Source organism: Cebidichthys violaceus, unplaced genomic scaffold (assembly GCF_023349555.1).
Source record: "Cebidichthys violaceus isolate CVI_PGR_0920_01 unplaced genomic scaffold, fCebVio1.0.p SCAF_15, whole genome shotgun sequence".
NCBI lineage: Eukaryota > Metazoa > Chordata > Actinopteri > Perciformes > Stichaeidae > Cebidichthys > Cebidichthys violaceus.
The window spans coordinates 11489367-11513517 of record NW_027176318.1 but is presented as its reverse complement, the minus strand read 5'-3'; the positions used below and the strand labels follow the sequence as shown (position 1 = coordinate 11513517).

The following is a 24151-nucleotide window of genomic DNA, read 5'->3' as shown; positions in this document are numbered from 1 at the left end:
GACAGGCTCTTTCGCTGGCGCACGAGCGTACCTGAATAATATCGTCAGGCGGAGTGCAACAAAAGAGCACCTGTACGGACACCGTACTTTATCTCTAGTGCCGTCCGACGTCGCAGCCTCTGCTACACTGCGCATGCGTCATGGCTCAAGAACGTGTCCCAGCCTTGAATACGCCTTAATGCTCGCGTCTCATTGTACGGAAGCCGTACGGAGAAAGTAGCTTTCGGCCATCTCATTTTTCCTAAAGTTATTACTGTACAATTATTATACAGTAACTGTTATTACTGTATAATAAACAGGGTTTGGTTTTGTGGCTTGATGTAATTAGGCTTTGTTTAGTACATTTCTAAAAAGGGGAGTGACTATAGCAAGTGACGTACTTCATAATATCCAAAAGGAACACTGTTGGTTGGAAGGAGGGATGAGTCAACAGACAAGACTTTCAACCGAGGCTGGTGTTCGACCCCACATGACTTAGACCAGTGATTAACCACTGTGCACACCGGTGAGCCGTGAGAAGTCATCAGGTGAGCCGTGTGAAAATGTACAATTTCACTTAATCGGTCCCAAATAATATTATTTAGTCTAATTTCAGATTTGATTTTATAGGAAACGGTGCATAGTTACATAATTTCACTTCAGGTTAGTAAACTAAGCAGTACTGTTCTGCATTATGTGGCTTTGTATTGAGGGTCAGAGGTGATTGTTTATGTTTTTGGTTTCTGGAGGAGGAGCCAGGTGCCACTTCACTGATGCAGCTTCGGGAGCTGAAGGGCCATTACCGGCAGAGATACGAGGTGCTGCGTGACATCAAGGCTGAGGTCCACTATCGTCAACGCCTTGTGGGTCGGTGCAGGGCGCGCCTGCTATCTGGTCCAAACATCTTGTATGTTCTTCTTCCCTGACACAGCTCAGAGCTTCCATAGCTGGAATCATTGCTGCCTTTAAAAAGCTCACAATAATAAATTGCTCATTTATGTCCCAGAATTTGAGAGCTGGTGTGAGAAGTCTTTCCTGGTACCTGAGGAAGAGTTGGACATAAGAGGGCGAGTCCTCTTTATTCTGTTAGTCTAATGGACGACTGCTCATTTCATCAAGTAACATGAAGTGAACTCAGGGACGGATTAACAATCATTTATAATATTATTTATTCTGTCGTTCCTCACACTCTGCCAGTCAGCTGAGTGAGTTCCAGTGTTCATGTGAGCTAAATGAAGAGCACTCATTCCTACATCTGTTCTTTGCAGTTTGTGGATCAATCAAGCACAAAAGACAATACCCAATAAATCAGCTTCTTAAATGAAAAGTAAATTTTTATTATTCCTGAACCACAAAATAGACTTCTTTGGTTGTACAAATTCACTAGTTACAGTCTTGTATGAGCTCTACCCCTTAACCCCTAGGATGTCTGACCCCTTCCCCTCCGACCTATCTGCAATAAATTCAAGACGAAAGAATAAACACAAAAACAAAAACACTGCATGAATAATGTAGTGAACCCCATCTGGAAAAAAGTGATTTACCTACTGTAAGTTTAAAAAAAGAGATATCAGCCACTGAGAATGTAATCAAACAAACTGAATTTCAGTCAGTGAGAACATGGAAAGCGATCATTAGAAGAGCCTACATTAAATTAACACGAATGCTACTATCCTGTGATTCTGTGAAAACACCCATCAAACACAAACTGACAGCATGTTGAGCAATGAGTTGAAGGAGAATGTCTTGAGAGGGATTTCTAATTGGTTCAGCCTCTCCCATTAACAAACCAATATACACGCAGAGAGCATCCCAATACTCAGCCCGTCCACTCCCACATGAGTCAGCAGTCCAGACTGGCTCAGATTCAAACCTAAAGTTTGCTTTCCTTTCAGTATTTGTACAATATTCACACAATAATAAATGATTTTTCAGTGGCGTCAGATTTAAATAAAACATCTGCTACCTTCACGTCACTCTGGATCACCTCCAGATAGTTCAAGGACAGACTGATTCACATTAATGAGTACACAAGAACACCCTTAACATGGCAGGGTGAGTACCGTTAACTATGAAATATTACTAATGATATCGTGATCCGTTTCTATGCTGCAGACGCGTCCTCTACAGGGAGAATGTGACGCAGTCAGGGACGGTGTGACAAAGAATCCAATGTGTAGCTACGCTTCTCTTTAAGAGCGTCTGTTGTGAGTGTACACATGAAACGATGCAATGTGATGATGTTCATCAGTTGAAAGCAAACCTCAATCATCTTTGAAATCGGTTTAAAAGGTAAATTTGAATTAGCATCAGTCACACTCTGAGGGGTTAAAATAGGACTTCGATTTGAATAAAACGCTAAAAACAATAAATTATTTAAGATATACGCAGTGCAAAAAAGATATGTACTATTGTTTTTGTGTTTTTTAAAAGCTCTCCACATGTTGTGACTGTGAAGGTAGCAGGATGTTCCCTCCATTAATATTTACACCCCTGACCTATATTCACTGAAAGCCTAAACATATCACTGAAGAAGTTAGTACAGCTATGACCCATTTCTTTTCTCCTCTTTTTTAACAGCAAAATCATTGGAGGTGCGAAAAATAAACTAAAAACTTCAGTCATCTCCTTTAAAATAGACCAGCTTCTACTGAGTGTACAACAACTAAAAGAGATCTTTAAGTAGCAATCCTAGCTAACCACACTAGCTCTCCTCCACAGACTGTTTAGGCAAGACTGGCACGCAGGATATAAGTGAGTGTGTGGTGACTGTCGGCGGCGTCTCTGCAGTGGTTATATGTGGGAGAGTAAACCTCGCTCTACTGACGCCGTGTAGTGTTTAGTGACGCTGCTCCTCCTGTGGACGCGCCGGTGATCCACAGCGGATCTAAATGTGCGTCTTCGGTTGTCTCCTCTCGGTGGGAGGTGTTACGTGGGCACGGCCGTCTCCAGGCTGCGGCGGCCCTGCCTCAGTTTGCGCTTGTTGCTGTACAGCGCCATCTCCTCCAGGGCGGAGGGGACGGGCAGTGGGCTGGGCGCCTCGACCTCAGGGCTGGCAGCGGGCACTAAACAACAACAACAACAACAACACATTTAAGTCAAGCTGCTGCTGTTCATCTACCGTTTACATAACAGCCACTCCACGCGGGTCGCTGCGGAGAGGAGGAAAGATGAAGGCGACTGGACGGATCCCTTAAACCTGCGAGAGAAGCCCCACATTCACAGCAGCAGGAAACGAGCAACAGACTTGAGCAGAACACAGGAATAACTAGAGACCGCATGTTTAAACCAGACACCTGCAGTTCAAGATAGTTCTAGCCTGAGTACAACTTACAGGAACAAACTATCCTCTAGAAGTAGAAATAAGTCTCTTTCCACCACTTTACTTATTTGCACTGCAAGGAGAAGTTTACCTTGCACATGTGTAATTGATCAAAAATAATTAGGGTCCCATTGTATTTAGTCAGTGTATGACTATACTTGTGTTCACCCTGCAATGACGCGTTAAAGCTGCTGCAATGATTAGTTTCACAGGAACCTGTTTGCTACACTTCCTGTTTCTTGTGTGCATGTAAACAAACTGACTCATACATGATAAATACAGAATCACAAGCTTCAGTCAACGCTGAAAACAAACTTGTGCACAGTCGGGATCACGGTTAGTGTGACATCACTACTTCTCGACGTTAGTTGCCGCTTCATACAGCAGCAGGTGAAGCTCGCCCATCTTCACACCTGAACCCAGTTAAGCCACACGACTAGCAGGTTAGAGAATAGATGCACAATCACACACATGCACACAGGATCCTACCAATAGGAGCTGCTTATCCCAGGTAGTCACCTGAATCAAAGGGGGTAGAAGAAGGTGAGGTAATGAACGCGTTACTTATTGTCCGCCCGCTTTAAGAACTATTTGAAGTAGCGCACAGCTTCGGTTCTCACCTGGGTTGCTGGAGCCGTCGTCGATGAACTGCAGGTCATCGACTGCTTCTGGTGTCTGGAAGAGAAGAAGAGCCAGTGAGTAACTGAGTGGTGGTGGTGGGGGGGGGCACAGTAACCTCTGTCCCAGGGGAAGCCATCACCACGTCAGCGAGAGAGAGCGCCAGCCGCTCGCTGCCGGTTCAGCAGACGGCGCTGAAGCTCCCGATCTGTCAGAGACACAGAAGCCAGAGCGCCTCCACTGGAACCGCTCCCCAGCAGAGGTCAGCGCGTTAAAGAAGAGGTTAGATTAGGGCGTCGGTTCTGGGGTTTGTTGTGTAGTGTGGGCACATCCACAGAGAGACAGCCAACAGAGCAGCACCAACAAGAGTCACATTGGAAAACCAAGCAGCATGTTAGGTTGTCTTTGTGTTGACGCTCTAATAAACCGACATCATCACGTGTTCCTCTTAGCCGTTTATTCTACTTAAGAACTCGGTCACTGTGACCTGCAGCTGCTTACACGTTATCTCACAGGACTCTAGCTGAAGGGTTGACGGTGTTGTTTTATTACAATTATAACAATTAAGAGAAATTGTTTGAGTGTAGAGCTGTGATTAGAAAGTCATTTATATTACCTTAACTGTGTGCTATTGTTTGCATGAAGTCTATATTTAGTTTCTGTCCCGTGAATTCTTTAACTTGTTAAATGTTTGCATTGATTAGATTTGGATCACGGTGACATGTTCTGCTGTCATGTGACACACACCTCTTATGTTTATAGAAATCAACACAGAGCCTTTAGATACTACTTTGTCAGTCCATATGCAGGAAACATTATGCAAACACTCACAAACAGAGATATCAGTTAACTGACATCCACCAAAGAGAATACGCACAAACTGAGTTCACTCTACAACCAAACTACACAAGATCCCACACTCAGGAGCGCAGACCGACAGCAGCACAGAACACCAGATATGTGACCCCAAACGTATATAAAAGACCACTTCCAGACCAGCAGAGTCCCGTGACTCCTCTGCCTGATGAGCGACCCATGCGTGGAACCAGACAGCTGATGGAAGTGAATGTGAGAGTGGATGAGATGCAGAGTCTGTGGCCATTTCCCCCCCGGAGCCAATGCTGGTTAGTGGGATCAAAAAGAAAACGGTGTCTGCATCCCTGCAGCTGGTGAGTGTTAACGTCTGTGACCGGTTAGTGAGCTGAGACAGACGGGGTTTAGACGCTCTTACATGTGTGAGTGTTAAGTGGGAGACCAGGAGGAGAGGAGGGAGACCCAGGGCTGATTCTGTGTCATTTATGTAGGGTAAATCTCTCCTCTTTGTGAAAGTGAGCGTTAGTGAGCCGATCGCTATAGTGCAGAGCAGGAGGCGCTCAATCACGGAGCCAAAACCTAGACTTCAGTCACACCGATGCCTCTGGATTAACAGGAACTAGAGGGAGAGGGAGGGAGCTCAGCATGCAGCCAATAATACCTGGATGTCGTATACGGGTTTGGAAGAAGGAATGGCAGCAAACTGTCGGTAGTCAAACTTCTTTGACGACAGGGACTAGAAGGATAGCAAAAGGGAATGAGCAGAGGTTGAGGGAGAGGTAGAAGAGGAAGACAATGACAGGAGGAGGGTGGGGTCAAAATATAAACGGGAGAGGAATAAGAGAAAGGGATGAGGAAATAGGAATAGGAGAGGTAGGAGGCAGAGAGGCTAATGGGTGATTCAAACAGCCAGCTGTGGCAAATGATGGAGAGCTGTGTGTGTTTTTTCAGGCCTGATTGGCTAGAGTGACAATGAGCAAGATTGTGGATTAATGCCAAATCTACTTGTTTCCCTTTTCCAGCTTGTAAACCAACAAGCTTATTCTCAAAAAAGCTCCTCATATTGAACTGCAAAGAGTTACAGCGTTGTTCTCATGATTGATGATTGAAGCTGTCTAAGTCAAAGGATACAGTAAAGCGTCCACACTGACGCACACACCGTCGCAAAAGTCTTTCAAAAACAAAATGGAAATGAAGAAAGAGGAAAAAAGGTTCAGCACTTACCAGCCGTCCCGGAGAGGTCACTCCTCGAGGACTGAGCTCTGTCAGAAACAGGAAACAGGAAGTGTGACGTTAGAAGAGAGAGAGTCAGGACAAAACGTCAAGCTTTAGACTAGATGTGTTGGGAATATCCAGTAGCTCTTCTTACCTTCCATAGGCGTGGGAGAGGGCGTGGGGGCGGGCGACGGCGACTCCGTCAGCTGGTCCAGCGTGCCGCGCTTCTTTCCGTCTCGAGACTTAGCGATGACCATCTGTGCTTTCAGTGCATCTTGCTCGAGAGACTTCATCCTAGAAGAGGAACAACCACCATCAGATAAATGATCGTAGAAGATACAGAAGTACAGACGGCTGACAGAGACACGCACACGCACACACACGCACACACACACACACACACAGCTACAGGTGGGTGTCGTGTCCATCACTACTAATGTTGGGTGCTCCTTGTCCTGGTCTGCTGTCACTAACAATCAGTTTCATTTAATTGCACAAAAAGAAGGGAGGCATTCCAGGAGAAGGACGGCCTACTGCTGGTAGGCTGACCCTCAACTGACAGATGGCTTGCAAACGTACTGCGGGATGTGTGTTAGTACAAATAATAGAATGAACATCAAGAGAACAGCAAGGCGCAAATGAAAAGAGTGCTGCAGAGAGGAAGAGACGAATCAGAGAAGAGAGAGAGGGGGAACCAGAGGAAGCAAAGACGTGCAGAAGCAAGACGGCACTGGAAAGGCAGCGGAAGCACTGGCGCAGTGTTGCGAGTGCTCGCTCGGACCTTTCCGAACCCGGCATCTAGCAAAAAACACCCAACACCAAAGCACCCCAGTACACCCCCACGATGCCGTGCGTCTGGCCCTGCTGGCTGGGGCCGAGGAGCAGACCTGAGCTGGGAGGCTGCTGCAGAGGAGGAGGAGGAGGAGGCGGGGGGCTCGGCCTGAGACGCCCTCACTCTGGCCTGGTAGAGCCTCTTAGCCAGGTCCTGCTCATACTGCCTAACATCCTCCTCTAGGCCACAGGGCCTGGGCCCCGCGAGGCCGGGGAGAGGGTGACGCACAGGAGGAGGGGAGAGGATGAGGAGTGCACCGGGATGAAGGAGGAATGTGAGGAGGGGAGGAAGGAAAGAAAGGCATACGGACAGAGAAGAGAAGAAAACCAAAAGAATGGACGGTAAACCACTGACACACTGAGAAGAAGAAAAGATGTACAGGACGTGACAAAAGTAGGAGGAGGCAGACTAAACACACACACACAACGAAATGTCAACTTATATTCACTAATTAACACACCATGTATGTGAGCGTGGTATTTTTATTGAAGTGTTATTTCTTCCATCGTAGCAGTAAAGGTTTGTATCGAATGAACAGTCGCGTGCCGCTCAAAGAAAACAAACCTATTTCCAAATGACTGTACAGCGGAAATGTGTAAAACCACTATGGTGTAATAAAGCTGTACATATTCATATTAGTAGGGAAGGATGCAGAGTGGGTCAAAGCATCGAAACGATCAGGTGACATGACTAACGACGCTGTGGACGATGTTTAAATACCCAAAATACTTAATAAAGGCCATTTCAGTTTGTTTGTAGTGTCTCTACTAATATCAATGTACTAGAAACACAAAGCAAGGACAGATGAAGTAAAAGCTTTGCGTTTACCGTGCCGCCCTCCACATGGCTCTCTTCTCAGCCTCCAGAGCCCGTTTCTCAGCGGGGGACAGGTCCTTGTCGAGGGCCACTGACAGCTCGGGGCTCTGCATACGGAGCCTCTCCTGGTGTCGGCGTTCCGCTTTGGCCGTGCGGATGGGAGCCGCCGACTCTCCGGAGTACGCCGGGATCAGGCTGACGAGACACACAAGCGGCGGTGATGACTACAGTGACAAGAACAACCCAAGCGATGGGACATTCAAAGAGGTGCACAAATGTAATTACCCGGTCATGGAGTTGGGCCTGTCCTCCAGTGAATTCCTCTGAGACTCTCCCTTACCATCAACGGACGAAGGCCTGCACACAAAATAAACAAACGTTAGCTGAAGAAATAAAGGAAACGTCTAACCATTAATGCTTTGCGACTTCTCACCCTGAGCTGCCGCAGTAGCTCGGCGGCGTGACGTTGTAGCTCGGCGGCGTGACGTTGTAGCTCGGCGGCGTGGCGTTGTAGCTCGGCGGCGTGGCGTTGTAGCTCGGCGGCGTGGCGCAGTGCTGTGACGGGCTGCTTACTGGCTCCACGTTGTACTCCACTCCGTCCAGCAACACTTTGCCAGTTGCCTTCATCTGCGCCACCTGCTTAGCCAGGTCCTCTTCGTCATCCTCCTCGTCCTCATCCAGCAGGTACTCCCTCGCCCGCTGCTCAAACTTCCTCTCTGAGACGAGATGAACGCACACACACACACGGGGGTGTAAAACTTCTGTGGCAGGTGTGCCGGGTAGTTATTGGCATTGGACGCTCGAGGAGAAAGGATAGAAACAAACCTTCTTCCTCCCTCATTTTCTTGAGGTCATCTTCTCCAACAAGAGACACGCGAGGTTTGGGTTTCTCTGGCGTCTGCTGCTTCACGTCGATCTCAAAGTACTTCTGTCTGTCCCTGAAGGAGCGCTGCTCTGGGCTGTACTTACCTCCAGGAGAAGGACTCTGTAGGGTGACAAGAACAATCAAGGACAGAACACAAAACTATAAACAGTATAATTGATAGCACCTGAAGCACCTGAAGCACTTTACAAATGTTAAAACAGCTGAATAAAATGAGCTATAAAAGAAGTTTCATTGCTATTTGTTGCAGAGCAGAGGATTTCACAGGAGATGCCAGAGGAGAGAAGTATCACAGACCCAAGAAGAAAGCAACAAATGATCCATTTAAAACAGAACCCAGCACCACCAGCTGATTTAAGATCAATTAACTGGGAGTCACGGCTGTCTCCCAGTGTCCGGGAGCAGAGACACCACCACCGATCAAGCCAAGCGCACCCGGCCAGAGGACGGGGCTGCTGTAGACGTGGCGGAGGCGGTTGGGTACCTGCAGGTCCCAGGACGGCTTGGAGAAGCGAGGCACTGCTGCCAGGTTCATGTACTCCTGACGGTCAGGTGAGAGGGGGACCCTGCTGGCCAGACCTTTACCAGCCCCCTCCTGACCGTCTATGTCATCGTCAAACACCTCGTTGTTTAAATCAGGCTGAAAAGGCCACAGAGGTCGTCACCAGACTGTCAGACTACGATGACTCGGTATGTAACTACAGTGAGCTTATGGATGAGGACTCTCCTCTCCTTCAACTGTGTCTGGATCTCTTCATCGTGACATCAGGCTGCACTACAGATGATTCGGAACTCTTTTTCACAGAATTCATTTCCTCCAGCAAAACATTTTACATAAGCTCTCAGAAACTGCTGCAGGTTGAAATGGCTTCCTAAAGACAATAATCTAGTCTTTAAATATAATACTACCTCCACGTTTTTAAATGCAATGTACTGTAAAACATCATGGACAGTGTGTTGAGTACGGTGAAACAGACATTTGTTCACTCACCTCTGGAGAAGGTTGCTTTGGGTGGAAATTGTTCCTCACACCATACAGGTCCTGTTGGGCACAGCAGGATGTTAGTCAAGTAAAGTCAGACTGAGGACAAAGACGGAGAAACGGAGCAGGCAGACGGATTAGCAGCGGGGACAGAATATATAAATATAAATATAAAGAAGTGGGACTGAATATTAGCACACGAGCCACACATGGATGGATGAAGACTCAACACCAGTATGACGGATGATGGCACTGGAGTACAAAAACCCACGATGAACGCATTCCACACGCCACAGCACGTCACAGGCCCCCCCGACACGGCGCAGGCTCCTCGTATAGGACGGCCTGCTCCAGTCAGGAGGGACGGGGGGATGGGGGGAGACCAACCAATCAGCACAGCATGCTTTTGTCGTTGTGAGTCCGGGCAGCACGGCCTACCTGCGGCGGCTCCAGCACTGCCAGCGAGCGAGGCACGGCGGCAAACGCCTTGTATGCCTGCTTGACATTCATGGGGAACTCGTCGGGCGAGGTGGGGGAGGGGGCGCGAGGCTGCAGGGGGGGGGGGGGGAGGAGGTTTGGGAGGGCATGGAGGTAGGTTCATATGGTAAAGGAGCCATGGGGGAGAGGAGGAGGAGGAGGTGGGAAAGGACGGACAGACAGAGACATGGAGGAAAGGGTAGACTATGAAAACAACCAGCAAAGTTGAAGAAGACCGAGGAGGAGAACAGGTGAAGAGCATGGCGGCTGGTTTCATGTGAGAGAGGAGAGGGGGGGTATGCCAGAGAAAGACAAACAGGAGGGCTTGGAAAGCTCAAAAGCCATGACGGACTTTTCTGTATGAGCACCTTTGTGACACAAACGGGAAGACGTGAGATGGAATCATGGCTTCTCATTATTTACCGATCCAACTACGCCGCTTGCCGAAAGGAAGAAATAAGCGGAGCATTTCAGAAAGCTGGAATTATGAGAATTGATCTGATTCAGGAGCTCAGAGTTGAGCCGGACGCTCCGTCTGCAGGTGTAGGGGGTCTGGAGGGCACAGACTGCAGCACCTGCACAGACAACTCCCACGTGCATTCAGACACGAGTCTTCCTTTTCTTTGGTTCTAGCCTCTTACAAATAAAAATCATTCTCGTGCCGCTGTCATCTGCGTCTCTGCTGCACTGCTATGAGACGCAGAGTTTTGGCGGCACAGAGCCGAGAGTGGATAGAAGACAGCACTATGTGGTGGTGGTGAGGGGTCTTACAGAGGTCTGGGAGTCGAAGGGGGAGGGGCCATGCTGGAAGGGGTTAGGACTGTGGCCGTCCGGCGTGGCGGGGGAGGTACTCTGCCGCACGCGCCCGACCGGCTGGATGGCCCCCGGTCGAGTCTGGAGAGAAAACAAACAAGACTTCATGGAAGAGACCAACGATTCTGGTAATTGACACACCAAACTGGAGGATGAATGGCAACTCAAAATGAATGTGGTGAATCAAAGACATGAATCAGAGCACAATTCAACATTCAGATTATTTGTCGACAGTGTAAAGTTCAATACCAGCTTGTACCAAAAACAACATCTAATTACTTAATCTAGTTCTGAAATGAATCGAACTACGGTGTGAACGCACCCTAAAACTGCTCTGAATCCATTAATACATATTTGATTGTTCTTTTTAGATTAGGAGCTATTTCAAATTCTCACATTCAAACAATTTAAGTGCTGATAAATCCAAATCCAAACAACTTAAACAAAGGAAACCTATAACGAATATGTACTAAAGGGAGTATATTGGCTTGATATAGTGGTAAACCAGTGTGATGACTAAGATATTTCCTGATCTCCTACTCACTGATGAAGAAATGTGGTCAGTGTTGGCAGTGGGAGTGGAGGTGTAATGAAGGTTTGCCTGCAAATAAAAAAGATGAAATAAGACGATGACAATGACACGCTTGGTTGAAAGTGAAAGTAGACGACAGTGCATACGGTCACTGAATGTTGACTATTGGAGGATGCCAGGCCAAATACAGACACAATCAAACAAGGCAACAGCACCAGTTTACCTACATTATAGAATGTGTTCTACACTTCGCTCATGAAAAAGAGAACATTTTATTTTCTCCGTTGAGCGTCTGAAGCCACAGCTGGTCAGTAGCGACATTAAGGACAATCGAGGTTAAAACATCTATGTCTCCAATGAATGCACTTCCAGTCTGCATGAGGCATCAGCAGGCAGCTGGCCCCGGAGAAGCAGCCACATGCTTTTCAGACGCGGTAGCTGAACTAGTTATGCTTTAATAACAGATGGAGCGCTTAGAACAGCACATGTTACGAGAAACAATCCAGGCCAGAGCAGAGAGGGTCAGCAGACCCACTTACGAAGCGGGTCTCCCTGCCTGCATACAGGGAGCTGTTGGAAGCGTGGTTGCTGGGCTATGGGTGGGAGGAAAAGTCAAAAGGGTCAACAGTAAAATATCTATTGTATAGCAGCAGACATGACTGATGGAGAAGGAGAAAACAAAGTAAAAAGATGGACGGAGGACGACGGAGGAGCGACGGGTGTTGCGCTGCTCACCGGTTGGATCGTGGGAGAGTACGGTGCTTCTCTGATCGGGCTCTCGGTCCTGGTGAAATCAGAGGGAGGTGCCTGGAAAAACAAAGATCAAAACACCAAAAAACACATTTAACAACTACTCCGACTTTCACTATGTGCACCGACAAAACGACGTAGTAAAGACAAAACAAAACAAGCATCGACTGGTTAGTCCTGTGGAGAAGTGATCCTGCAGTGAAGTCAACCAACAACAAAGCTGCTGCTGGTGAACCGGCGTGTTTGCAGGTCGCGTTCCTTCACGACCTACGACCTCCCTCGCAGCTGTTGGGACAGACGTTCCAGTCTGTACCGACTATGTGCCAAAATACCTCACGAGGTGCTCACAGCAAAAACATGCACCAGTTCAGCTGAGATTAAAACACACAACGTGGACACACACGAAGCCTGACAAGAAAAACCCTTTGCACGGACAGAAGGCTTTTCTTAAACCACATCAATCCTCCTCTGCTTGAAACAGTGAAGCTCTCACAAATAGACCAAATGTAGGGATTAGAAAACACATGGAGGCCAAACATAGTTTAAAAAGATAAAATGTCCACCCCACTTTCCCAAAGCCTAGGAGATGTGTTTAAAAATAACTGATGCAATAACTGATATTTATGGCCACAGTTACATTGATCATTTGATCTGTTGTTAATACAAAACATATTTATTTTAGCTGCTTTAAATGTCTTCTTTTTTCCCCCAAACTCAAAGAGTTTCAAAGGTGCTTCTTCGGGTTAAAAGGAACCGCTTTAAGTTAAAACTTCCACACAGTCTTGATGCAAAAGATCCATTTGAAGGGACACAGGTGAGCCAAACAACACACCATGCTGCCTCCAAACCACACTCAGGCAGGCGGCTTGCCTTGTTGAACAACCAGGGCTGCAGCTGGCCCTGCTTCCCATAGCCCACCGGGGGCCCCGACAGGATCTGCTGTCCGGCTGGACGACCCTTTCCTCTGCGATTGGCCACCAAGAACGGGTTCTCTTTGAAGCAGATGGGCTGAGAGTCCACCAGGCTTTCCTCTTCTTCTTCAGGGGCAAATGAATTGAGGGTCGTTGATGAGCCAGCACTGTCGGCGGTGGAGGTCCCATTTGGGGAGAACTGGGAGCCATGAAGGTAATCGTGCTCCGTGTACAGACCGGGGCAGGACTCTGGGTCCGTGTGGTCGAGGGGGTTCGTGGGATGGACTAAGCCCGAGCCCAGAGGCTCTAAAGGGGCTCCGTACTGGGCCTGCAGGGGGGCCTCCATGGGAGCAGTCAGACTTTCAGAGGTAGAGAACTGGACAGGAGCAAAGGAAAGAGGCAGCACAGACACAGTAAAGAGAAAGAAGAAGAACAGGAACGGTTCCACACAAAGAGAGTCATCACTAGTGGAGTTTAAAAGAACAGAAGAGAGAGAAAGAGATTCAAAGATAATTACAGTCTGTATTCTATTTTCATGTGTTTGGCCATTATTTCAATCAGTTATGATAACATTATTATACATAAAGTAATTGCTGGCATCAGGGTACACCGTGACATCTCTACAGTGGGGAAAAATTGAAATATTGACTTTCATCACAAGTTCAACTCGGCTTTATTTGCAGGGAAAACCTGTGTAATGAAACACATGACTGGTCACTTCTCTCTCCCTACACGGGAACACTGTGAGGAGGTAGGCTGAACCAGGACGCTGGTCTGAACTGTAATGAATATTATAACAGATAGTTTTGTGTATTAATGACTGGCTTTTGTTTCATCTTCCAGATAAGCTTTGCTTACAACTTTTTCTGCAGATTGGTCAGCGCTGATTGGCTCTCATAACTGGTCTGGTGGGACATTAAAACACTTGTGCATCACTCCTGAATTGGCATATGTTGATATGTTTGGTCTAATAAACAGCCTTATTGATTTTTGTTTGAAATTAACTTCAATGGCTCGTTCCGTATAAATATGGGCAGGTGTGCTTGCTTATTGGCTTTGAGCCTTTTGTTATCATTTAAGTGTAAAGTAATCAGACTAATAAGTTCATATGCTACAAATGTACCATTTATTTAGGCTATCGAGTTATACTTGAAGAACAGTTGTAGAAAGTGAGTGGAAATAGATCTACCGAGGCAGACATGTTGTATCCTCATTAATGTCACTCAAAACATCCTGACACACTACAATCAAATAGAAGCTGACACGAGATGATTCTTCTGTGATGGGCGTCTATAAATACACACACACACACACACACACACACACACACACACACACACACACACACACACACACACACACACACACACACACACACACACACACACACACACACACACACACACACACACACACACACACACGCCTCTGGCTGCTAAAAGCAGTTACTCACATCCCTAAATCTCTCCTGGAGTCTTAAAAAACACGTTTCTCAGTTACCCATCATTCAACACTTGTTAACTGCTGCTGTATGCCACTGCACACGTCACTGCAGTCCAGGCTCTTGGCCACTGCCTTAAATAACCATATTATCAGATCGGCGAGACTTCCCGGCTCCGGCACACCGTCAGCTCCTACTGTACTGAACACAGAGGACGGGTACAGACGCTGTAGGAGGAGAGATAATACGCAACACACGTAAAGAAACTAAAGAGTGTTTTTACAAACCCAACATCAAAGAAATGCCTCCTAAAAAACCTCAAGTCAGCCCAGATGGATTTGGCATTGATTCAATGTGACCTTGGCGTACGTGGTGCTAATCTAAATAGCCGGACTAAGAATACAACGAGCATTGTGAGGCAGCAATGTGGCTCCCTACATGCTGACTATCAGAATCTGTGGTGTGATGAGGGTCAGTGGGATGGAATGTGAGGGACAGCTGGGGTTTGGCTGCCGGTCTGCCGGCGGGCCGACACGCTGAGCTGGGAACCTGTAACTGAATCATTTATACTCTCTAGTTGTACAACAGTGTAGAAGTGCTTCTCAGAGGAACAACGATGGAAAATAAGTCCAGGACTCAATCGTTCCTGCCAGAGATAGAACAATATGTTACGAGTATATTACAATGTCGTCAATAAACCAAACCAAAGCTCAGGGGGACGCGGTGTCTCTCCGGGACCACCGGTTCTGGGTCTAAATAGGTATCAGCCTCCTCTGTGACTACGTGATCCTGTAGAAGCACTCAAGAGATTTGATTTTCTGGTGGATTTATGTACTAGAGTCTGCCTCCATAAAATATAAAATAAAACAAATGTGCCTTGTGAGGCACATTTTTGAGGCAGTGTGCCCTCACTTCAGCAGAGTTAACTTCTCACTATCACTAGAACACACCGGGAAAAACTTTGGTTACAACTTGCTGGAAGTAATAAAGAGTCACGGTGAGACAGTTTGAGCAGGAACACGTGTGCTGGAGCAGTAGATCCAGCTCTAACAACAGCTGCTCACTGTGTGAACTGTTCCTCAAGTTACATTAGAAACAAGACAGAGACCCACCAGAAGATACAGTTATGTGACCCAAACGTTATAAAAGGAACGATACTTATTTCTTTAGTATTTGGTAAAGTTCAAAGGTTTGTATTTAGGAGCAAACGAGTCCTTTTGGTGATCAGGTTTCAAAGAACTTTTAAAGAGTCTTAAACAGAGTCTAAATCATAAAGTCTTCCATTTGAGGCCTAACAAACACACAGCTCGATCTTAATTTAAAGAGGAGAGAGAGCGAGAAGGAAACGAAAACAGAAGGAAAGAAGTCGGAAAAATAAAGAACCTAAAACACGTACGCTCTCTATACTCACTGTAGGATGGGAACAGGACACTCGCTGCAGTTCTTCTCAGACTTACTCCTCAGAGGACTTTGGAAGCTCCGACTGAAACACTTGTCGGTTCCTCTTAGACGACAGCCTCCCTCCCTGTCTGACACCCCACCCACCCACCCACGAGACTCCATCCAATTCAGAGCCAGATGCAGGTTTAAAATATCGCAGAGGATAGGCCGGTTGATAGCAGGCAGCTGTCCCCTGCCCCCCCCCCTCAATCTCACCACCTCTTTCCCACACACACACACTCTATCAACCAGGACAGCGCCGCGCTTCAGTTCAAGTCCTTCTGCACCTTCCCACAGACTCTTTTATTCCTCCGTTTGAATTTCCTGGGCTCTGGTTCCTGATCTTCACTTCCTTTAGCCAGACTTCCCGATCAGTCCTCGATCTTCATGTTATTTCTTCAATCCGGGTCGATCACATCTGTTCCTGTTCTTTGATGCAGGGCACGATTACATCAGTCGGAAGTGACGTGTTGTATGGGTTTGGCCTCGGAGCCTCGGTTAGTCATGTTGACTTGGGGGTTTTGCTCATGGAGGGAGGTTAACATTCCTGCTCCTGGAGAGGGGCAACTGGTCGGCTCGGGTCACTCAAGAATTTCCCGTGACCCAAAAACCAAGGAGATTCCATGAAGAGGTCTATTCTGAGCTATGAAGGCCATTTCCATCACAGCCCGCACAGAAATGCACGCAATGCACAGCTCGAGAGGGTCGCACTCTTTCTCAAACATGTAAAAACCTGAGTAAGTTCTACCCGGAGACTCAAGAACACAGAGGGAGACTCACCCGGTTGAGCTTCTGCAGACTGGTGGTGGGCAGAGCCGCCAGGGTCTTATAGTCAAGCTTTAGAGGTCCAGTTCCAAGGTTCTAAACAGAAATAAACAGAGCAGAGGTGAGTGGTGGACTGATGTTTATAACACAACAAGCAAGAATCCAGTCAAAGTGAATTAGCTTTGCTGGAGGAGACTACTGTAGAGAACCATCCCTGTGAGGTAAAGGACCTACACCTCTCTATTAGAAATGTCAACTGGATAAACTACCCAATATATAATGTGTTGTTATTGAACTGGAATATATTTTTGATTCAATCCCTCGTACAACATCCTGCTGTAGTAGTGCACCAAAAACCCTCAGCAAATACACTACAACAGTGTGCAAATGACTCTGTCTTTTAAGAAACATGTATACGTCTGTCATTTGTGACATGTGCATTTCAGTGATAATCACAATCACAGGCATGCAAACCCATCGGGGGGGAAAGGGTGACAGAGATGCAGGGGTCCGGGATGGAGGGACTAGCTAGTGAAAACGAACGTGTTTATTGCTCTTTATCGCATTGCAACAATTAAAATACGAGGCTTAGATATGACCTTTATAAACTGATAAACTGTAGTTTCAATTCAGCTTCTCTCGTTGCCAGTGAGCGTGGCATTTGCCTATTTCTCAAGCGACATAATTTGGCTGCTGCACGTGTTCAGTTGAAGTACGTCATAACTAACGTGTGTGTGACGTGCATGCTGTGCATGCTGTGTGTGTGTGTGTGTGTGTGTGTGTGTGTGTGTGTGTGCCCAATGTAAAACCACGTGGCACGTATGTAAAGTTCCCCCGGGACAAAAAATAAATAAGTCTGATATACGAGATGGTCAGTGAGACGATTACCTGGTCGTGACTTTCTCCAGCAAACTAAGCCATTTCAAATGTGTCTCAAGACTGAATTAAACATAAGAAGACCAAAGGATCAGAGTCTATTCTCCCTGAAGGGGATGAACAACGTGGTGACGTCCCGTGGAGGCTGTGCTGTGGTGTTTATTTTTGCACAGACTTCCAGGAAGATCGTCCGCAGACCTGCCGACGAGGAGTGTCTCACCTCGGTCTCCTCTTCTAGCAGGCGAGTTGCCTCCTCGCGCTCCAAGCGCATACGCTCCTTCACCAAGAGAGGAAGGGGAGGAAGAGGAGGAAGAGGAGGAAGAGAGCAGAGGAGGGAGGAGACCCAACCACGCACAGCCACACAGTGATGCGATGAGCAGTGAAATGAGAAGATGGAGGATTCACAGAAGAGGAGAGCGGTGATGCAGGGAGTGAAGAGGAGAAACACAACAGTGGAGAAGTGGTATAGAGATGGAATGATTGGATGATTTATTTATTGTTTTCATCAGACCAAACACACCAAAAGCAAAAGGACAGATGAGAGAGAAAAACAGAAGAGAAAGAAAGGATAGAATCCGCACACATTAGAAAGTACTCTATTCATTAGCTATGGGAGCAGAGAAAAAGCATGCAAGGTGGGACATTGCAGGAATAGTTCTGTCAAACACCACACACACACACACACACACACACACACACACACACACACACACACACACACACACACACACACACACACACACACACACACACACACACAGTGCAGAGGAGAAGCTTCATTCACCCGATATCACACAAACCTGAGCTTCTGCCTCTTATAGCTCCACCCTACAGTACGGTGCAGCTCTGCATTTTGTACGGAGCAAAAATGTAATTCTCTTGCTGCCCTGTGTTGCCGTCTATCTGCTGATCTGATACAAGTTTACCTCCGGCCTTCTCAAAGCGGTCTTAGAGTTTCAGCTTCACGTACCACTTTCTCCATCTCTTCTCGCTCCCACTGCGACGTCTCTCTCACCATCTCAGACTCCTGGAGAAGAGCGACATTTAATATCTATACGATCCCAATTAACATCCGGCGAGTGATTTAAAACAATGCAAAATATGTTCTGACTGTGTGCGCTCTGATAGAAGTCGTACGACAAAGAACTCCGGACTGATCAAAGTGTGCAGAGTTACTAACAACAAGCCCCTACATTCCTTTAGTGCGGGCAGTCTCCCAAAAGCTCATCTGGACAAAATAAACTACTGTGTTGGCGATTCCTGGGTGCTGTGGTGAAAAGACGGGCATGTGCGGTGAGCAGGGTTGGAGTGAGTCAAACTCTACTGTCGTTAAAAACTTCACCAAACAGCTGATTCACCTGTTGACTCGACCGCTGTCGTCACAAAACTGACAAACTGACTCCTGGTATGTGGATGAATGGAGGGTTTCAAACCAACACTATTCACATCCCTTCACTCGGTGCTTTTGGGCTTTGTCAGGCCTAAAGAGTGAATGAGTGCTTAATGCACAGAGAGTGCAACAACCTGACCTTTAAGCTAGGGTGGGTAAGGAAATTCAGAAACATTACAAAAGCCATATTCATTGTTTACTTTCATGATGATAGTTTTGGGGGAGTGGCTTTGGAAGGAGGCCTGACTGGACGGGCTGTCGGTGTTGCTGACTTGGCAACTTTCTCGCTGGATTTAGACTTTCTGGGCGAGTGCTGCTAGCTACTTTCATCTAAAAAGAATGGGCAACACCATCAAAATGTCTCGCTGTTTTTTCCCAATGCTACCTACCCGAGCTTTAACTGCTTTAAATGTTTACTTTGGTGACTAAGATATACATCAGTGAAGATACACGATGAGTGTAAAAACAGTGCAGAATCTGTAGTGTACCTTCTGCATGATTTCCATCTCCTCTGGGCTCAGGTCTCGGTCTATAGAAGAGATGCTTTCCATACTGTTCTTACGGACGATGCCAGAAGCAAATGGGTTGGCAATGATGCCGGGAGACGCCTGGAAAAGCACCAAAAAAGAGTGTTGTTTAGAAATCACTTTCTAAAACGGAGTGAAATATCATCAACACTGCTGGCAATGTTGTCCAAATGAACCTGTTCCTGGTGTCTCACCTCCACGGCAGCCACCTTTTGTGGGTCGAAGCCGTCGCACATCAGCATGACCAGAGAGTCTCCCACAGCTCGAAGCACCCGCACTGCCTCCGTGTGCGTCATCCCCAGCAGGCTGTGGTTGTTCACCTCCAGGATACGCATCCCGACCTGCAGGCGGCTGTCTCTTGCTGCTGCACCGCTCGAACTCACCTGTTTAAATATCAACCAAAGAATGAGTACGTTGATGGCCAACACTGCCTGAGATAACCTAACAATACAACTGTAGTTCAGGAACATATATTACAATATCCTCTTAAAACTTTTTCTTTAATTTGTCAAACTTAATACCACTTTTCGCTCAGCAGCATTGTTTTATTCTTCTGCAGAGAGCAGTCAAGACTCTTTGTATCCAACCAGCATCTAAAGCTAAAAGGAAGATACTATTTGCTTCAAAAGTGGTGAAAAAGCCTTAAGAAATATTGAATTGCAATGCATTACATACATACATGCATACATCGTATATAATTTCAGAACCTTGGAGATGAAGATGCCCTCATCTGTGGGGTCAAAGGGGTTTCCTGCATGACCCTTGGCTCCTCCACGAATACTGATGCCGAGCTTCTCCCCTGGCTGCTTCTGAATCACAATTTCCTGCAATGAAGTATACACAGCGCATCAGCGTTTGCCTCCGCTACGCTTACGTTAGTATCTGTATATTCTTTTGAGTCGATGGCCTCACCTGCATCCCAGGAGGTGAAGGGTCCCTCCGCACTAACATACGGATCTCCTGCTTGTTGGCCAGCAGCGCTCGCACAGCCTCCTGGTGCGTCGCGTGACGCAGGTCAATGGCGTTCACTTCTAAAATACGGTCCCCAACACGCAGTCCACTTTCACATGCCAGACCGTGAGGAATCACCTGATGATGACACGGGTGGGAAATTACACACAACACATATTTTAGGAGGAAAAAACCCCACAAAATTGGACCTTTGAGTCTCACCTTTGAGATGAACACTCCAGGTTCATTGACGCCGAACGGGTGACTGGCGTGATCACTGCCTCCCACGATGCTCAGGCCTAGAGGACCACCTGACTTCAGCAGGGTCACTTCCTGTTAGGATTACAGGTGGAAGACGCGTTGTCGCAAAAGATTTAGAAAATGTTTCAAGTGGAAATGAAACCTCAGGTTACAGTCATGTCTACATCTATATGTCTATTAAAACCAAACCAACCTACTGCATGCACGTACTGTGTCTCTACAGGCACACGCCTCTATTAGGTTAACAGCTATAGCTTTGCATTATTAAAAACTGGAAATGCTACACTCTAAAGTACAGCATTATTTAAATTGGACCAAGCCTTCATACCATGCACCATCTTCTCTGGAACTGGACAGCATTAGGAATAAGGCAGGGGCCAAATAAACAAACATTAAGGCTGAATGCCTCGGTGAGGCTTCTACAGCATGGCCTAACATGATTAAAAGCTATCAGACACATTTAAGTACTGAAGTGGTGACTAGGAGGCCTCACCTCGATGGGATACTCGTCCTCCATCCGGCTCAGGTTGTTCCCTTGCAGGTTGAGGCCGTCCTCCTCCTGGTCTGGTGAATCTGAGGGCTCTGGGGGCGGAGGGGAGTGGGCTCGTGCCCGGGACTGACCCGGAGAGCCCCCCGGTGCATTCGGGTCTCGCTCCACCAGGAGGGAGATGGTGGGGGAGGTGCCGGTAAGGAGCGCTACTGCCTGGTCATGCCTGGCCTCTGTCATGTCTACACCATTGATCTGGACAGTAAAACCAACCACGGAGGGTGTCAGCCCACCACGACGCTCCCGACAACAACGGGCCACATGTGCCATCAACATGATGAACATTAAAAAAAAACAAATGCATCCCGCCGTCATGTCTCAGATTCTACACCGGATCTATTCAACATCTAACATGCTAATTCAATGAAGTGAGTACTGTTATTTGAAGAAGAAGCCAACGCCTGTACAGAGCAACAGGAGCAGGCAGAGAGAAGAGGGAGGGGGGGGACAAGCTACTATCAAGCAATGCCATCGTTTCCCCAAAAGGTCTCCTGACATTAGCTTGTGCTGCTCTCTGTTATTTTAAGACGCACTGATTGCGATGTCCTTCTGATTCTGATTTCTTTAAAGTCTGACGTGACGATTTTAACCATAGTTGGCAGAAGAGCCGCTCACTGCGTTAGCATGTGTGTGAATAAATTACAACTAAATAGAACACTGATCGGCTGGTCAACGGTCATGGCGGATCAGCTTCGATTTGTGTTTCGATCAATCGGTACATCTCTACTTTTAATGTAATCGGTTCAACACTTCCCACTCCTCCTTGCCTTTGTCTACTTAAAACACAAGTGGAAGTGTGTCGTTTCTCCAAAGATCTTGATCTTAAGTCAAAAAAGGCAAGCAGGCAGCTCTGTCAAAGAATCATTGATTCATTCGTTGGTGTTTAGATTAGGGGAAGCTTTCAGGCATGCACAGTCTTTAACGGTCCTCTGGTCAAAAGTGACAAGCAGAGGTCAGCGCTGACCCGACAGTACCCGCTCTTACCATCGGCCGATATGCTGCCACATACAGGCTCAGCCCACTCCACCCTAACACCACACCCACCACCAAGCAGGCAAGGAGACGCACTTAATACATTAGTGAGCATGCAGATGGAGAGAGCGTAAGAAAGAGAGAAACAGAGGCAACCTACAAATCCACAGAAGAAGAAAGAGAGGTGAAAAACTGCCGGAGAGAGAACCCGGAAATAAACCAGAGGATTCAAGAAGCTTTTCTGGGACTCGCAGAGAGAAGGACGTCATTAAAGAAACAGATTAGGAGAACTTTTACATTTGGCACACTTGGGGAGGAACCTCAGGACGAATCAAAATGAACCACCAATCATTGGTTTACAGTGAAACTGTGTGACGTGTGTGTGCTTGAAAAAAAAACATGCAACTCTAGAGTGCCTGATGTGCTGACAAAGATAAAGAAAGCCAAGCTTGGAGTGTGATCGGCACAGAAAACTAAAGAGCATGGAGAGCCTAAATGCTGCACTATTTAACTCTAAAGCGCTGCATCATCTGCGTCTGAGGACAGACTCTGGAGTAGGGTTAGTAGGCGGACTGCGGTAGTATTCTGTCTCGGCTGACAACAGTACATTATCAGGCTACGTTCCTCAGCCAGCCCAGTCATAATTTGTTATCTTTCTTTCTCCCTGCTGAACCAAACCGTGACTCCAAAACTGAGGGACATACGAAATTGTGAATTGTAGGTTCCACTCCTAGTAATCATGGCTAAAGGAGGAAAAATGGTTCCCATTCCAACATGGATGTAAACAGTGTAGAGGAAGCCTCATTGTGTCCACACTGGACGGAGGAGGTGTTGAGGAGTCGTACTCACAGAGATCACCCTGTCGCCCACATGCAGCGTGCCTTCTCTGTGTGCTGCTCCTCCTTCTGCAATCCGAGAGATGTAGATTCCCTAAAAAACAAACAAGAAACATCGTCAACCGTTTAAACTCTTTTGTACATTTGTGGATAAATTACTCACAGTTACTGTGCACTAGTTAAGAACTACGTATAAAAGAGACGTTGCTATTATTCTGTGTCTGTAACAAGTGAGAGAGGCTACCTAGTTATTCCACAAAGCTCTCTGGTCTGCGTATCGTATTAGACAAGGTCAGTTTTAAAAGGGTCTGGAGCAACAGGCTGCAATCAGTGAGCCAACTGTGAGCTGTCCACAAGCTGAGTTACTCAGTCACAAATAACTACCTATATAAAGTGTGCCAGAGGTAATTAATGAAGGGATTCTGAGATATTAGCAGCCCACAACAGCACAAACTGTGATATAAGGTTGTACACATAGAGAAACACACACACACACACACACACACACACACACACACACACACACACACACACACACACACACACACACACACACACACACACACACACACTACAGCTGATGAACAGCATCGTCTTTCATTAGCACACATTAGGACTCTACAGCACAAAGCATGACCCCTGAGACATTTCTACACAATTAGTTTAACGACCAACAACATAGCTGAACTCTTTTTCTGCATTAAACCAAATGTGCAAACACACGCAGGAGCTACTGCACCAGATCAACCGACGACCGAGCGAGTCGCTGCATCCGCTTTCAAAAAGGCGAGACTTACAGTCAGAGCCGCCTAGATCACAAGTTTATGAGTCCTTTCCTCTTTGTGGGCTTGTTGAGCTGCACGAGCTCCAACACACAATTGCACTTCGCCCAAATATACAGCTCGCCCCGTCCAGTTAGAGAGGACCTATCAGGTGTCGGGGCCAGCTATTCATATCTCCGTCTCCCTGGAGAAGATGTAAACGCTGCGGCTAGAATAGACAATGTTAAAAGACGGATCTCTGACCGAGACGTTGCTGCACTACAGTGACCTCACTTCATAACTTTAAACCAATTACTAATGACTGAATGGTAGATCTTATCTGTAGCTTTAGATACTCTCAGTATCATCTTTCTCTTTTAACTGAAACTTATGACCTCAATCGACTACAGACTGCAATCGGATGTAATTGTCAGATTCAAG

At 46.9% G+C, this 24151-nt stretch overlaps 1 protein-coding gene and 1 long non-coding RNA gene across 9 annotated transcripts in view; one reads left to right on the top strand and one right to left on the bottom strand.

The window, feature by feature from the left end:
* The first annotated feature begins 5 nt into the window (after positions 1-5).
* Positions 6-1213, top strand: LOC137871937 (uncharacterized). The gene is made up of 3 exons (XR_011102847.1): positions 6-527; positions 610-642; positions 729-1213. It is a non-coding gene; the product is annotated as an uncharacterized lncRNA (long non-coding RNA).
* Positions 1214-1287: 74 nt separating this feature from the next.
* scrib (scribble planar cell polarity protein) overlaps positions 1288-24151 on the bottom strand; it is a 53753-nt gene continuing 30889 nt past the window's right edge. Inside the window, exons 20-47 of one of the 8 annotated variants that reach the window (XM_068710049.1) lie at positions 22963-23043; positions 21088-21336; positions 20556-20666; positions 20295-20471; positions 20090-20206; positions 19577-19765; positions 19344-19463; positions 18436-18492; positions 17686-17742; positions 16605-16685; positions 12903-13319; positions 12018-12089; positions 11822-11875; positions 11295-11351; positions 10709-10831; positions 9899-10009; positions 9470-9520; positions 8963-9118; positions 8421-8580; positions 8029-8311; positions 7881-7952; positions 7608-7790; positions 6835-6972; positions 6102-6241; positions 5957-5994; positions 5394-5468; positions 3922-3976; positions 1288-3044 (exon numbers count right to left, since the gene is read on the bottom strand). In XM_068710049.1, coding sequence (XP_068566150.1) covers positions 2908-3044; positions 3922-3976; positions 5394-5468; positions 5957-5994; positions 6102-6241; positions 6835-6972; positions 7608-7790; positions 7881-7952; positions 8029-8311; positions 8421-8580; positions 8963-9118; positions 9470-9520; positions 9899-10009; positions 10709-10831; positions 11295-11351; positions 11822-11875; positions 12018-12089; positions 12903-13319; positions 16605-16685; positions 17686-17742; positions 18436-18492; positions 19344-19463; positions 19577-19765; positions 20090-20206; positions 20295-20471; positions 20556-20666; positions 21088-21336; positions 22963-23043 — 3561 coding nt within the window. In that variant the 3' untranslated portion in view covers positions 1288-2907. The remainder of the gene's footprint in view (positions 3045-3921; positions 3977-5393; positions 5469-5956; positions 5995-6101; positions 6242-6834; positions 6973-7607; positions 7791-7880; positions 7953-8028; positions 8312-8420; positions 8581-8962; positions 9119-9469; positions 9521-9898; positions 10010-10708; positions 10832-11294; positions 11352-11821; positions 11876-12017; positions 12090-12902; positions 13320-16604; positions 16686-17685; positions 17743-18435; positions 18493-19343; positions 19464-19576; positions 19766-20089; positions 20207-20294; positions 20472-20555; positions 20667-21087; positions 21337-22962; positions 23044-24151) is intronic. The other 7 variants (XM_068710050.1, XM_068710051.1, XM_068710053.1 and 4 more) reach the window with 7 other exon arrangements.